At 44.5% G+C, this 11,482-nt stretch overlaps 1 protein-coding gene across 1 annotated transcript; it reads right to left on the reverse strand.

Moving 5' to 3' along the window:
* Window positions 1-868: 868 nt before the first annotated feature.
* Window positions 869-7,698, reverse strand: LOC138946117 (uncharacterized). Its single transcript, XM_070317620.1, has 4 exons — window positions 7,285-7,698; window positions 5,809-6,120; window positions 3,697-4,037; window positions 869-2,993 (listed from the first exon to the last, which is right to left on the reverse strand). The coding sequence occupies exons 2-4, from the start codon at window positions 6,071-6,073 to the stop codon at window positions 1,314-1,316; spliced, it is 2,286 nt and encodes a 761-aa protein (XP_070173721.1). The 5' UTR covers window positions 6,074-6,120; window positions 7,285-7,698; the 3' UTR covers window positions 869-1,313.
* Window positions 7,699-11,482: the final 3,784 nt, after the last annotated feature.

Raw genomic sequence — 11,482 nt, forward strand, 5'->3', positions numbered from 1 at the left:
GGAACTCTCATGTCAAATTTCATAAAGATCGGTCCAGTAGTTTAGTCTGAATCGCTCTACACACACACACACACACACACACACACAGACACACACACACACACACACACACACGCACATACACCACGACCCTCGTTTCGATTCCCCCTCGATGTTAAAATATTTAGTCAAAACTTGACTAAATATAAAAACCGAAAGAGGACCAAACATTACGGTTTTAGCTCTCTCCTACGGCTATCCGGACAACCTCTTTACAACAGCGAGCTGACTCATGCAATCCCCCCCCCCCCCCCCCCCCCCCCCCGCTTTCCCCGTCGCGATATAACCTTCGTGGTTGAAAACGACGTTAAACACCAAATAAAGAAAACTCATGCAAAGATCCGTCCACTGAGCGAGTTAACACTGTTGGAAAGTCGAAACAGCACTTCATCTTTGTCATTAACAGCACGCACTGAGCGTTCAAGGAAGACCAACAGGAATAGGCAGCGGTTATATTGTTCTGTCGACACCATTCAATGCCTTTCGACTCCTCGGTGTGTCTACTCCAGGGTCGGCCAATCAGGTGTACCGCAGCGCGGGTGCGAGAGGATGATATCGTTCTACGAGTGTATGTGTGTGTACGGTTTCGACCAACAGTCGACGTAGAAGTGTGCTGTCATCGACTCCAAATGGACGACAAGCATAACAACATATTAAAGACAAACGACACCGATTAAGCAAACCGTCTCTTGTTGACGCCCCCTCTTCCAAAATAAAACATATGACGTCAAAACTGAGCGAAATATAATTCAAGAAGACGTCATTGAGTGAATGATATTGGCGTCACGTAAACAGACTGTCGGTTCTCCTTCACATCTCCCAAAAACTGACAAAGAATTTCGAAAACGAAGTTTGTCTCGCCGTCAGCACGAGAAAATTACTCCAAAGGTCATCGCTAGGCTGTGTATGTATTGTTATCGTATATTATTCACAGTGAAAAATCAGTAAGCGCTGCCCTCCAGTCTCGCCCTACGTTTCGGTGACATGTCACACGTATAGTTCACAGTCAGTAACCACTATACCGTCTACTCTGGCCCTACGTCTGGGAGACACGTCACACGTGGTGTACAATCAGTAACCACTACTCGCTACTCTAGCTCTACGTCTGTCAGACATGTCACACGTAGTGTACAATCAGTGAGCACTACCCTCCACTCCGGCTCCATGCCTGGGAGACATGTCTCACGTAGTGTACAATCAGACATGTCCCACGCAAGCGCTATACCCTCCACTGTCGCTCTGCGTCTGAGAGACATGTCACAAGTAGTGTACCATCAGTAACCACTACCCTCCACTCTCGCCCTACGTTTCGCAGACCTGCCGCACATGGTGTACAGCTCCTCCCTGAAGCGTGGCCCTGTCAGGCAGTAGAGGAAGAAGTGCACGGCGTTGTTGGCGTACTGCAGCATATTGACCACAGCCCACCCCAACGACAACTGCGCCTTGCCCCTCTCTGTGGCTAGCGGGGCCCAGTAAGCGTAGCCGATGACGAAGACGACGATGGGAGCGGTGAGAAGCCAGAAGAGCGTGTTGACGGTCAGGAGCATGACGGTCACGCTCGGGATACCGCAGTGACGGTTCAGTGATTCCGAGGTGAAGCGAGACCGCCTGGACGCCTGGCGGGAAAAGGGCACGGGGTTTTGGCGTTGGGGCTGAGATGGTGGTTGTAGGGGTGGAGGCTGAAGGTGGTGTTGGTTGTGTTGTTGTTGATGTTGGGGAGGAGGGGTTGTGGAGTTCGGTGACTGTGATGGTGATAATCGCTGAAGATGCTTATTCTGTTGCTCTTGCAGTCTTTGTTGCTGTTGTTGCTGCTGCTGCTGGTTTTGCAGTTCTTGTCGCTGTTGCTCTTTTTGTTGTTGCTGTTTTCCTTGTTGGTGTTGTTGTTGTTGTTGCTGTTGCTGTTGTTGTTGTTGTTTTTGTTGTTGTTGTTGCTTCTGTGGCTTTTGCGGCCGTTGTCGCTGGTCGTCTTGCTGTTGCTCTTCGTGCTCATGCAGGTTTGGTAGAGGGGATGGAGATGACAATAACGATGGCCGAACATGATCGATTTGTCCATGTGAATCATAGTGTGGTGTACGAGTTTGTGATGGTGATGACGACGATGACGACGATGCCGACGACGACGATGATGTCTCAACAGCGCTTTGTTTCTCTGTTCTTTGTTGTTGCGACAAGGATGGTGACGGCGTTATTCGTAGTGGAGGCAAAACTCCTGGTAATGCATGCCGAATTTTGACTGGTTGTGGAGAGTCGTCTTGATGTTGCTGGTGGTAGAATCTCTCGAGTTTCAGACCTGAATGCGGAGACGACGCAGAAGGCGATGGGAAGTCTGGTGGGAGAGTTTTAAGACATTCGAGCTTCAAGTCAACGTGTTCTTCTGCTTGTTTGCTTCGAACCAACACGCTTTGTATTGATTGAATTTGGTGGTCTTTGTCCTGTTGATTTTCAGCATTGTGTATCGGCGGCAACCTATTCGTGGTGTCGTCTTCAGGTCGCACGTCTTTTGGTGTTACTGCTTCCGGTTTTAGTCTTGTAATCGTCACGTGATTTCCGCCGGAAACTGTTACGATTGGTGAACCGGGCTGAGCAGTGTAGAGAGACAGTCGTGGCGGAGAGCTGAACACAGAATCATACCCTTCACGCCCACATTCGCCATCATTTTCTAAACGTGCGCGCGCAGCAACGCCATTTTGTTTTGCCTCCTGTGTTTCGTTTGCTCTTTCAGTGTCAAATTGTCCGTCTTTGTTTGTGTCCATCCTAGCAGGTATGTTTTGTGTTTTACTGATTCCGTCGGGTTTGACCACGAATTCCCTCTCAGAGTGTGCGCGAAGCTTTCTGGTCGAGACGACAAGCTGTCGAATGATGAGAGAGTTGCAGACGACCATGACGATGAAGGGAATGAAGCAGACGACACAGAAGTCAATCCACGGCCATATCTTCTCCACAAAGAACGCGACCTGGAAACAAGAATATTGTTTGTGAGTACATTGGATGAATTGTAACACAAATTCATTTTAAACAAGTTATCAACTGTGTCGTACTATCATATCCCATAGTCCCCCGTAAGCGGCATAGGCCTATGCCTTCCTGAATGGCGGGGTAAAAACGGTCATACACGTAAAAACCCACTCTTGCAAAAACATAAGTGAACGTGGGAGTTTCACCCCATGAACGAAGAAGAAGAAGAGGATATCCCATAGCAGTGTGTCGTACCATCCCATACCAGTTATAGTACTGTATAGTACCATCCTATCCCATAGTACAGTAACGTACCATAATTAAGAGCCCCCCCCCCCCCCCTGCCTAATGTAAGACTCCCTACCTTTTAAGACCCAGTGTTGTCAGATTTTCTTTTCGTTTTCTCTGTAAATTGACCCCCATGTTAAGACTTTATCTTTTCAGCTTTTTGAAGGTCGTAAAAGGGAGGAAATGAGATTAAAAAAACAAGAATTATAATTAATTGTAATTAGTGACAAAACATCACGTTATATTTACAGTACGTCGACCCAGTAGTCTTTTAAGTAGACAGACAGACAGACACACATTTATGGTACAAATAATGAACTTATTTCAAAATCGTCGATGTATCTCGCATGCAAGATGACAGGCGAGATGATGAGAGGTAAAAGGGAGATTCTACTGTATCATACTTCAACGCACCTGAGGATCTTCACTGGTGTAGCACGTGTAGTAGTCATTCCCGGCAATGCTCCTACTCCCCTGGTAGATCACAGATACCGTCCAGAAATAGTGCATGTTGACGATCACAAGTACCACAGCGACGACAGCAACGACGACTCTGGCCTGTCTCAGGGTGCACCAGCGTCTGGCTGAGAAGGGAGCGGACACGTAGAGGCAGCGGTCAGCGGTAACGGCCACGAGAATCCAGACAGAAAGGTCGAGAGAGAAGTAGACACAGAACATGTGGACCTTGCAGGCGACGTCGGACTGCAGACGTATGTAGACTCCCAGCACGTTGTCCATCCACAGGCGGAGAAGACCTGGCGAGGAGAACTTCAATTCAATTCAATTCAATTAAACTGTATTGTCTGAGTGCGACAAACAGAATGTTTTTCTTTTGGCTCGTGAACGAAGTAACATCACATAAAAACACACTCTCAGAACATTATAGACACATAAAAGTACACATCAATACACACATAACCATACCCCACACATATCCATACCCGCAGCCTCACACACATCCTCGTACATACTCTCGTTTATCGTGGAGTTGTTTATTACGAAAGCATAAGAATATGTTCGGAAATAACTGTTTGCGGTGTTACCAAGCATTGTTCCGACAACAAAATAAATCCGGACTAACCAATAGACGATTTCTGGAAATACCTCTGTCGGGTGGTTAATGGTTATGGAAGAGTTGCTTACCCTTGTTTTCATAAGAACACCGAGGCAAGCATGTATACAGTGTCACGTGTTTCTCAGTGTTTCTATGGCAAGAACAAAACAAGGGAAAGCAACTCGTTTACAGCCCATAAATAACGACACAGGTAATGCCGGAATTCGTCTACTGGTTAGTCTGACTTTGTTTTGTTGTTATAGCAATGCCAAGTAAAGCTGTAAAACAAACCAAAAAAGTCACGGGACAGAGCAGCGAGTAGTGGTGAAGAGACCCATGCGTAACTTTCTCCATCCAACGTGAATAAAGTCCAGATTACCATTGCACTTTTGATATTTTTTGGGCAAAATGTTCGTTTACCTGGGCAAAAATTTAACACCCTCGAACAAACAAACAAACAAACAAACAAACACACAAACAATTAAGCAAACAAACAAACAAGCAAACAAACAAACAAGCAAACAAACAAACAAGCAAACAAACAAACAAGCAAACAAACAAACATACAAGGATAACCCGCAACCTACGCTAACCAACCTACCAGCCGATCGACCAACCAGCATACCATCTCAAATAAGCACGCATTACACAATTGTCTTTGGTCAGTTATCAATTGAGTAAATTGAATATATTTCCATATCTGGAAACACTACAAAATAGACTTGTCAATTATGTTAATGTCAGTGGAATCAAACCTCCCTCTGATAAACTTCCAAAATCTGAAAAAATAAGGTCAAAAGAAGTGAGTCTTAAAATGGTGGTCAATTAACAGAGATAATGAACAGAAAATCTGATTGTTTGTTTGTTTGTTTGCATAACGCCCAGCCGACCACAAAGGGCCATATCTGGGCGGTGCTGCTTTGACATATAACGTGCGCCACACACAAGACAGAAGTCGCAGCACAGGCCTCATGTCTCACCCAGTCACATTATTCTGACACCGGACCAACCAGTCCTAGCACCAACCCCATAATGCCAGACGCCAGGCGGAGCAGCCACTAGATTGCCAATTTTAAAGTCTTAGGTGTGACCCGGCCGGGGTTCGAACCCACGACCTCCCGATCACGGGGCGGACGCCTTACCACTAGGCCAACCGTGCCGGTAAAAATCTGATTAAACAGGGTCGTAAAAGAATGGGAGTCGTAATTTGGGGGGGTCGTAAAAGGGAGGTTCCACTGTATAATCAACAACAGCAGCAGGTTTTTATTTTATTTTTGAAGATGCATGAATTATAGCATAGCCTTGTATGTCTGATGTTATTTGATGTTGATGTCTGATGTTGTTGTCATGTTATATAATAAAAAAAATAAAAAATAAAACATGTTGGAATTTTTTTTTTAAACATAAAAAACCCACAGCAGCAGCAGCAGCAATCTATTTTTACAATCATTTTTTTGTTTCCAGACATTCACCTGTGTAAAGTACAGCGAGGTCAGCACAAGCCAGCACGGCCAGGTAGAACATGGTGGTGATCCTCCTCAGTCTCCTCCGCGTCAACACCAGGATGGACAACAGGTTGCCCACAGTGCCTACCCCTAGCAGTATCGGGGATCCAATCTTCCACACGTCTTCCGCCAGGCTGTACTCGTGGAAGGCGGTGGTGGAAGCGTTGCTATGGTTACTGGTGACGGGGATAGGGTCCTGGAAACGAGTGGGGTCTTCCGTGAAGAAGGCCATCGTGACGGTGCTGGACGATGTGGGTTTCGATCAAAAGGTCAAGGTCACTGTTGAAGTAGAATAAAGTGCATAATTATTTGTTTAAGTAGTCAAGACTGCGATTGCAGGAGTATTTCATTTCACAAAAATACACAAGAGCTGCACACAATAACACATTTTTATACTGATTTTATTTGTTTACTGACTGCTACATATTTGGGCTTGAGACATACTTCCCAATAGTAATTATTCTACTTTCTTCTTCTTCTTGGACTGGGTGGCCGAGTGGTAACGCACTTGCGCTCGGAAGCGAGAGGTTGCGTGTTCAGGCCTGGGTCAGGCCGCAATTTTCTCCCCCCTTTCCTAACCTAGGTGGTGGGTTCAAGTGCTAGTCTTTCGGATGAGACGAAAAACCGAGGTCCCTTCGTGTACACTACATTGGGGTGTGCACGTTAAAGATCCCACGATTGACAAAAGGGTCTTTCCTGGCAAAATTGTATAGGCATAGATAAAAATGTCCACCAAATACCCGTGTGACTTGGAATAAAGTGTAAAAAAATTCCATCTCACACGGCATTAAGTCTCAGGGCTTGGAAACATGAATACACGCATGCAGGAAAAAAATTTAAAAATGGGTAGCAGGGAGAAAGCAGCCCGAATTTCTGTGAAGTTACCCTCATGGACTATATAAAATCTTATCCTTATCCCTTCTTCTTCTTCTTCTTCTTCTTCTTCTTCTTCTTCTTCTTCTTCTTCTTCTTCTTCTTCTTCTTCTTCTTCTTCTTCTTCTTCTTCTTCTTCTTCTTCTTCTTCTTCTTCTTCTTCTTCTTCTTCTTCTTCTTCTTCTTCTTCTTCTTCTTCTTCTTCTCCTGTAGCAGGAAGCATTGTTGGTATTGCGTTTTAATACCTTTTGTTTGGCTTCCTTTTTACTCAAATTTATTGTATAATGCCACCATTCACGTATCTCTACGATTACAACTTGTTGTGCTTTTTTTTTTATTGCAAACACACATCTAATCGATTTAACATTTAATACTTTTATTTTTAGACAAAGAAAACACCAAATTGACCCTTCAGAAATATTACATGATTATGATAAAGTCATGTCATTGTTCTGTTAATACCTCCTAACATGTACTTAATGATTTTGTTAAAGCTAGACTCAATCACTTTATAATTATTATTATATTTTCATCGCAACGCATGTACAACAGAAATGTAGTTGTACTCACCCACGGTACGCTCAAAATAATCCTCTTCTTTCACGTCTTGAATATAACTCATCATGGTTACTGCTCTTAAGATGCAACCACAACATTCCAAAAGTATTTGCTTATAATTTGTCAACATTACCTGCATGTCATTTTATCTTTTGAGCAAACACTGCTACTGGTTATTGTAAAAACAATAAATGCATTTCATTTTCTCTTGACACAATGTATTTTATGGTACTAGAAAAAAAAGATCCAGTACTTTCATCAGACAAAACAGGACCCTCCACTTTTGAAGCTTGGGTAATCAAACATGAAAAAATGACCTACTACATTCTGCGCCTCCCCTACTAAAATAAATCCACCGAATATTTTTCAACAACAGAGTTTTGGTAATCATGTGTTGTTGTTGCAATTATCAATATTCAGAACACATTTTTCATGACACTTAAAAACGCAGATCCGGTGTTTTGATCGGTAAAAAACAGGAGCCTTCACTTAATGACAAAAATAGCCTAGGTCTTTCTGCAACCGCACAGCCTAAAACCATTGCTGTAAGCAGAGTTTGCTCCAGCAGTGTTCAATAATGCCGACTAACACCTCCACGCTGCATGATTGCAGCAGACTCAGTGATAATCATTTCGAACACACAGACACATGACAAACCTGACTCACTTTGACCGACTTGTGCAAGTCTTCCTTAATTGTCCTTCGTAGTCTTCGCCGAGTAATGGCTTACATCGTTCATTGTCGTAAAACCTAGTGCAGCTGCCAAAGCCCCCAAGCCCGAGCGTGTAGATATCAAAATTAATGCCCCTGAATAATATAATGATATATTGCCCTGTCTCCTCCACGCTTTTATGATGGGTGGTGATACGCGGCTAATGTTGACGAGAGTACCATTGAGGTATGGCGAGGACGGTACGGGCAATCAGAAGAGGGCTATAGCCCGGGTGTGAGAGCAAACTTGCCCGGCTGTTGAGACGGACATAAAGTTCTGTGAGACCGGCCCTCGGTAGCTACTTGTTGTTGGGAAAGAGTGATACGGTTTTCTTTTGCGATTAACTTTTTGATCCCGTCTAGTTAGAGTTCTCCTTGTTTAAATATTGTTTTGACGTTATTTACATTATTAGTGATTACAGGCCAAACAGGGTCAGAGTTTTATGGTAAAATTAACTTTTTCATCCCGTCTAGTAAGAGTTGTCCTTGATTAAATATTGTTTTGGCGTTGTTTAGATTATCAATGATTAAAGGCCAAAATAAACAAAATAAACATGCATACTTTGACCAAATATAAAATCCAATGCTTTTGCTGCAAGAGAAAAAGGGACAGAGTTTTCTTTTAAACTAAACGTTTTGATTCCGTCTAGTTAGAGTTGCCCTTGTTTAAATGATGTTTTAACGTTTTTAAAATGATCATAGATTACGTGCCGAAATAAACAAAGTATACATACTTCGACCAAATACAGAATTCAATGCTTTTGCAGAAAGAGAAAAGAGGACAGAGTTTTCTTTTGAGATTAACTGTTTGATCCCATGTAGGTAAGGCATTCCTTAATTGAGCCCTTTAATTCACGACTTTCTTTCACACCCCGCGGAATCGGCTGGACCGGTGTAGGAGGCATAAAAGACTTCCAGGTAAAATACACTGGGAGTGTATTTTTCCTAGGAAAGAAACACTGCAATCTCGGAAGGTGAGTGTTATTTTCCTAGGAAAATTACACTGGCGCCAGGAAAATAACACTGCCACTACGGCGGCAAATAAGACTGCTGGGGAGCATCGGGTAAATTCTTCCCCCTAACCCGCGGGGGGAGTATCGTTGTTGCTGTGGACTATTTTACCAAATGGGTGGAAGCCAAGCCCCTGCCATCAAAGTCGGCAAAAGACACTGCAAGGTTCCTTTATGAACTGATCTGTCCCAAGATACAGATTAATGACCAGGGAAGAGAATTCGTGAATCAACTGTCTGCTGAGCTTCACAGGCTGAGTGGAGTGAAACAAAATATAACAAGCGTCTATCATCCACAGGTCAATGGCTTTGTTGAGAGAAACAACCGAACAATCCAGTCTTCGCTGCTGAAAACTCTGCGTGATGAAGGAGATTGGGTTGATGCTTTACCAGGTGTGTTGTTTGCCTTCAGAACGAGCGCACAGAAAAGCACACGGTACACCCCTTTCTTTTTGCTGTATGGCCGACAAGCCCGACTACCGATAGAGGACCGTTTGCAACGACGTTAATGTCAGCGTCTTCGAAGGTTGTGAAGACACGTCTTGTCCTGAAGATATCAAGCAACGGCTGGACAGTATCAGGCAGCTGTCCACTGTCGTGAAAGACAAAGTTTCAGAGAACATCACTCAGGCGCAAGACAGAAAGAAACGTGACTACGAAAAGCGCCACGGCCAAAAGCGAATGTTTGTGGTGGATGAGCAGGTACATCTGTGGAATCTGCGTCGCGCGGATAGGAAAGGGAGGAAAATGAAGGCTCCGGCCGTGGCAAGGTCCCTATGTGGTACATGCTGTCAATCAAAATCAGACTTTGATTTTGAAAATCCCTGACGGCACAATCTTAAAGCAAACAGCACATGGCGTTAATTGAAAGCCGTACAAAGCTGCAAACGACTGCGGTCCACAAACTTCAATGAATACTGGTGCTAGTGTTCCGCAGAGTTCATCGACTGACGACGCCAACATGTTCGACACTTCCTGCAGTGCCAGTGCTAGTGTTCCCAAGAGTTCATCGTCTGATGACGTCAACATCAATCAGCAGTTGATGCAAGACGGGAAAGGTGAATTGTGCTCAAGCAAGAGAAAGCGACAGAACAGAGCCGAACCTGTTTATGACTCTTCTGAACGGGTAAAACCTGACCGTTCATCAGAACCACAAATGGTTAGGGTTGACCCTGCGCCTCCAAAGCAGTTTACCCCAACGAACTCCACATGGAGAAGACTGAAATGCAAGACTCTGGGGTTAGCCGCACCTAAAAGAATGCCCTTCAGACCGAAAACGAAAGTGGGTGCTCCGCGTCAAACAGAAACAATTATTGGTGACGGGAATTGTTTTTTCAGAGCGTTAAGCCTGGAGGTCGCAGGGTCTTAAGATTTTCATGAAAAGATCCGACGCGCAGTTGTAGAAACCATCAAACACAACGAAGATGTTTTGGGTCGTTATATTGGTATGGACACAGAAGAATACCTCAAATCGACAAAGATGGCAGCAAATGGTATCTGGGCTACAGAAACAGAGATCATGGCAGCTGCCATGTACCTGAACACCACGATCAGCGTGTATACTCAAAGTGGAGATGAGAGAAGGTGGCTCGATCACAACCCCCATGGCAGAGCTGAAACCCAAGAGAAAATGTATTAGGTGAACCTCTGTGCGCACTTCGAAAGGATTATAATCTTCTTTTTTTTGCAAGTGCACTTTTAAACTAGAGCAGTCTTTTTTTCCTGGGGTAGTGTTAATTTCCTGGGAGTAGTCATTTTTACCTGGGTGAAGGAGTGTAAACTTCCTAGGAAAATAACACTCCCAGTGATATTTTACTGGTGAAAAAACACTGTTGTAGTGTATTTTCCCCGCAGTGTTATTTTCCGACTACACCGGGAGTCCTTACCCCACATCGGCTGTACCAGATTCATTACCCCACATCGGCTGTACCAGATTCATTACCCCACATCGGCTGTACCAGGTTCATTACCCCACATCGGCTGTACCAGATTCATTACCCCACATCGGCTGTACCAGATTCATTACCCCACAACGGCTGTACCAGGTTCATTACCCCACATCGGCTGTACCAGATTCATTACCCCACATCGGATTACCAGGTTCATTACCCCACATCGGCTGTACCAGATTCATTACCCCACATCGGCTGTACCAGGTTCATTACCCCACATCGGCTGTACCAGATTCAATTCCCCACATCGGCTGTACCAGATTCATTACCCCACATCGGCTGTATCAGGTTCATTACCCCACATCGGCTGTACTAGATTCAATACCCCACATCGGCTGTACCAGATTAATTACCCCACATCGGCTGTACCAGATTCAATACCCACATCGGCTGTACCAGGTTCATTACCCCACATCGGCTGTACCAGATTCATTACCCCACAACGGCTGTACCAGATTCAATACCCCACATCGGCTGTACCAGGTTCATTACCCCACATCGGCTGTACCAGATTCATTACCCCACAACGGCTGTACC

The sequence above is a fragment of the Littorina saxatilis genome, linkage group LG13 (genome assembly GCF_037325665.1).
Source record: "Littorina saxatilis isolate snail1 linkage group LG13, US_GU_Lsax_2.0, whole genome shotgun sequence".
NCBI classification, from domain to species: Eukaryota; Metazoa; Mollusca; class Gastropoda; order Littorinimorpha; family Littorinidae; genus Littorina; species Littorina saxatilis.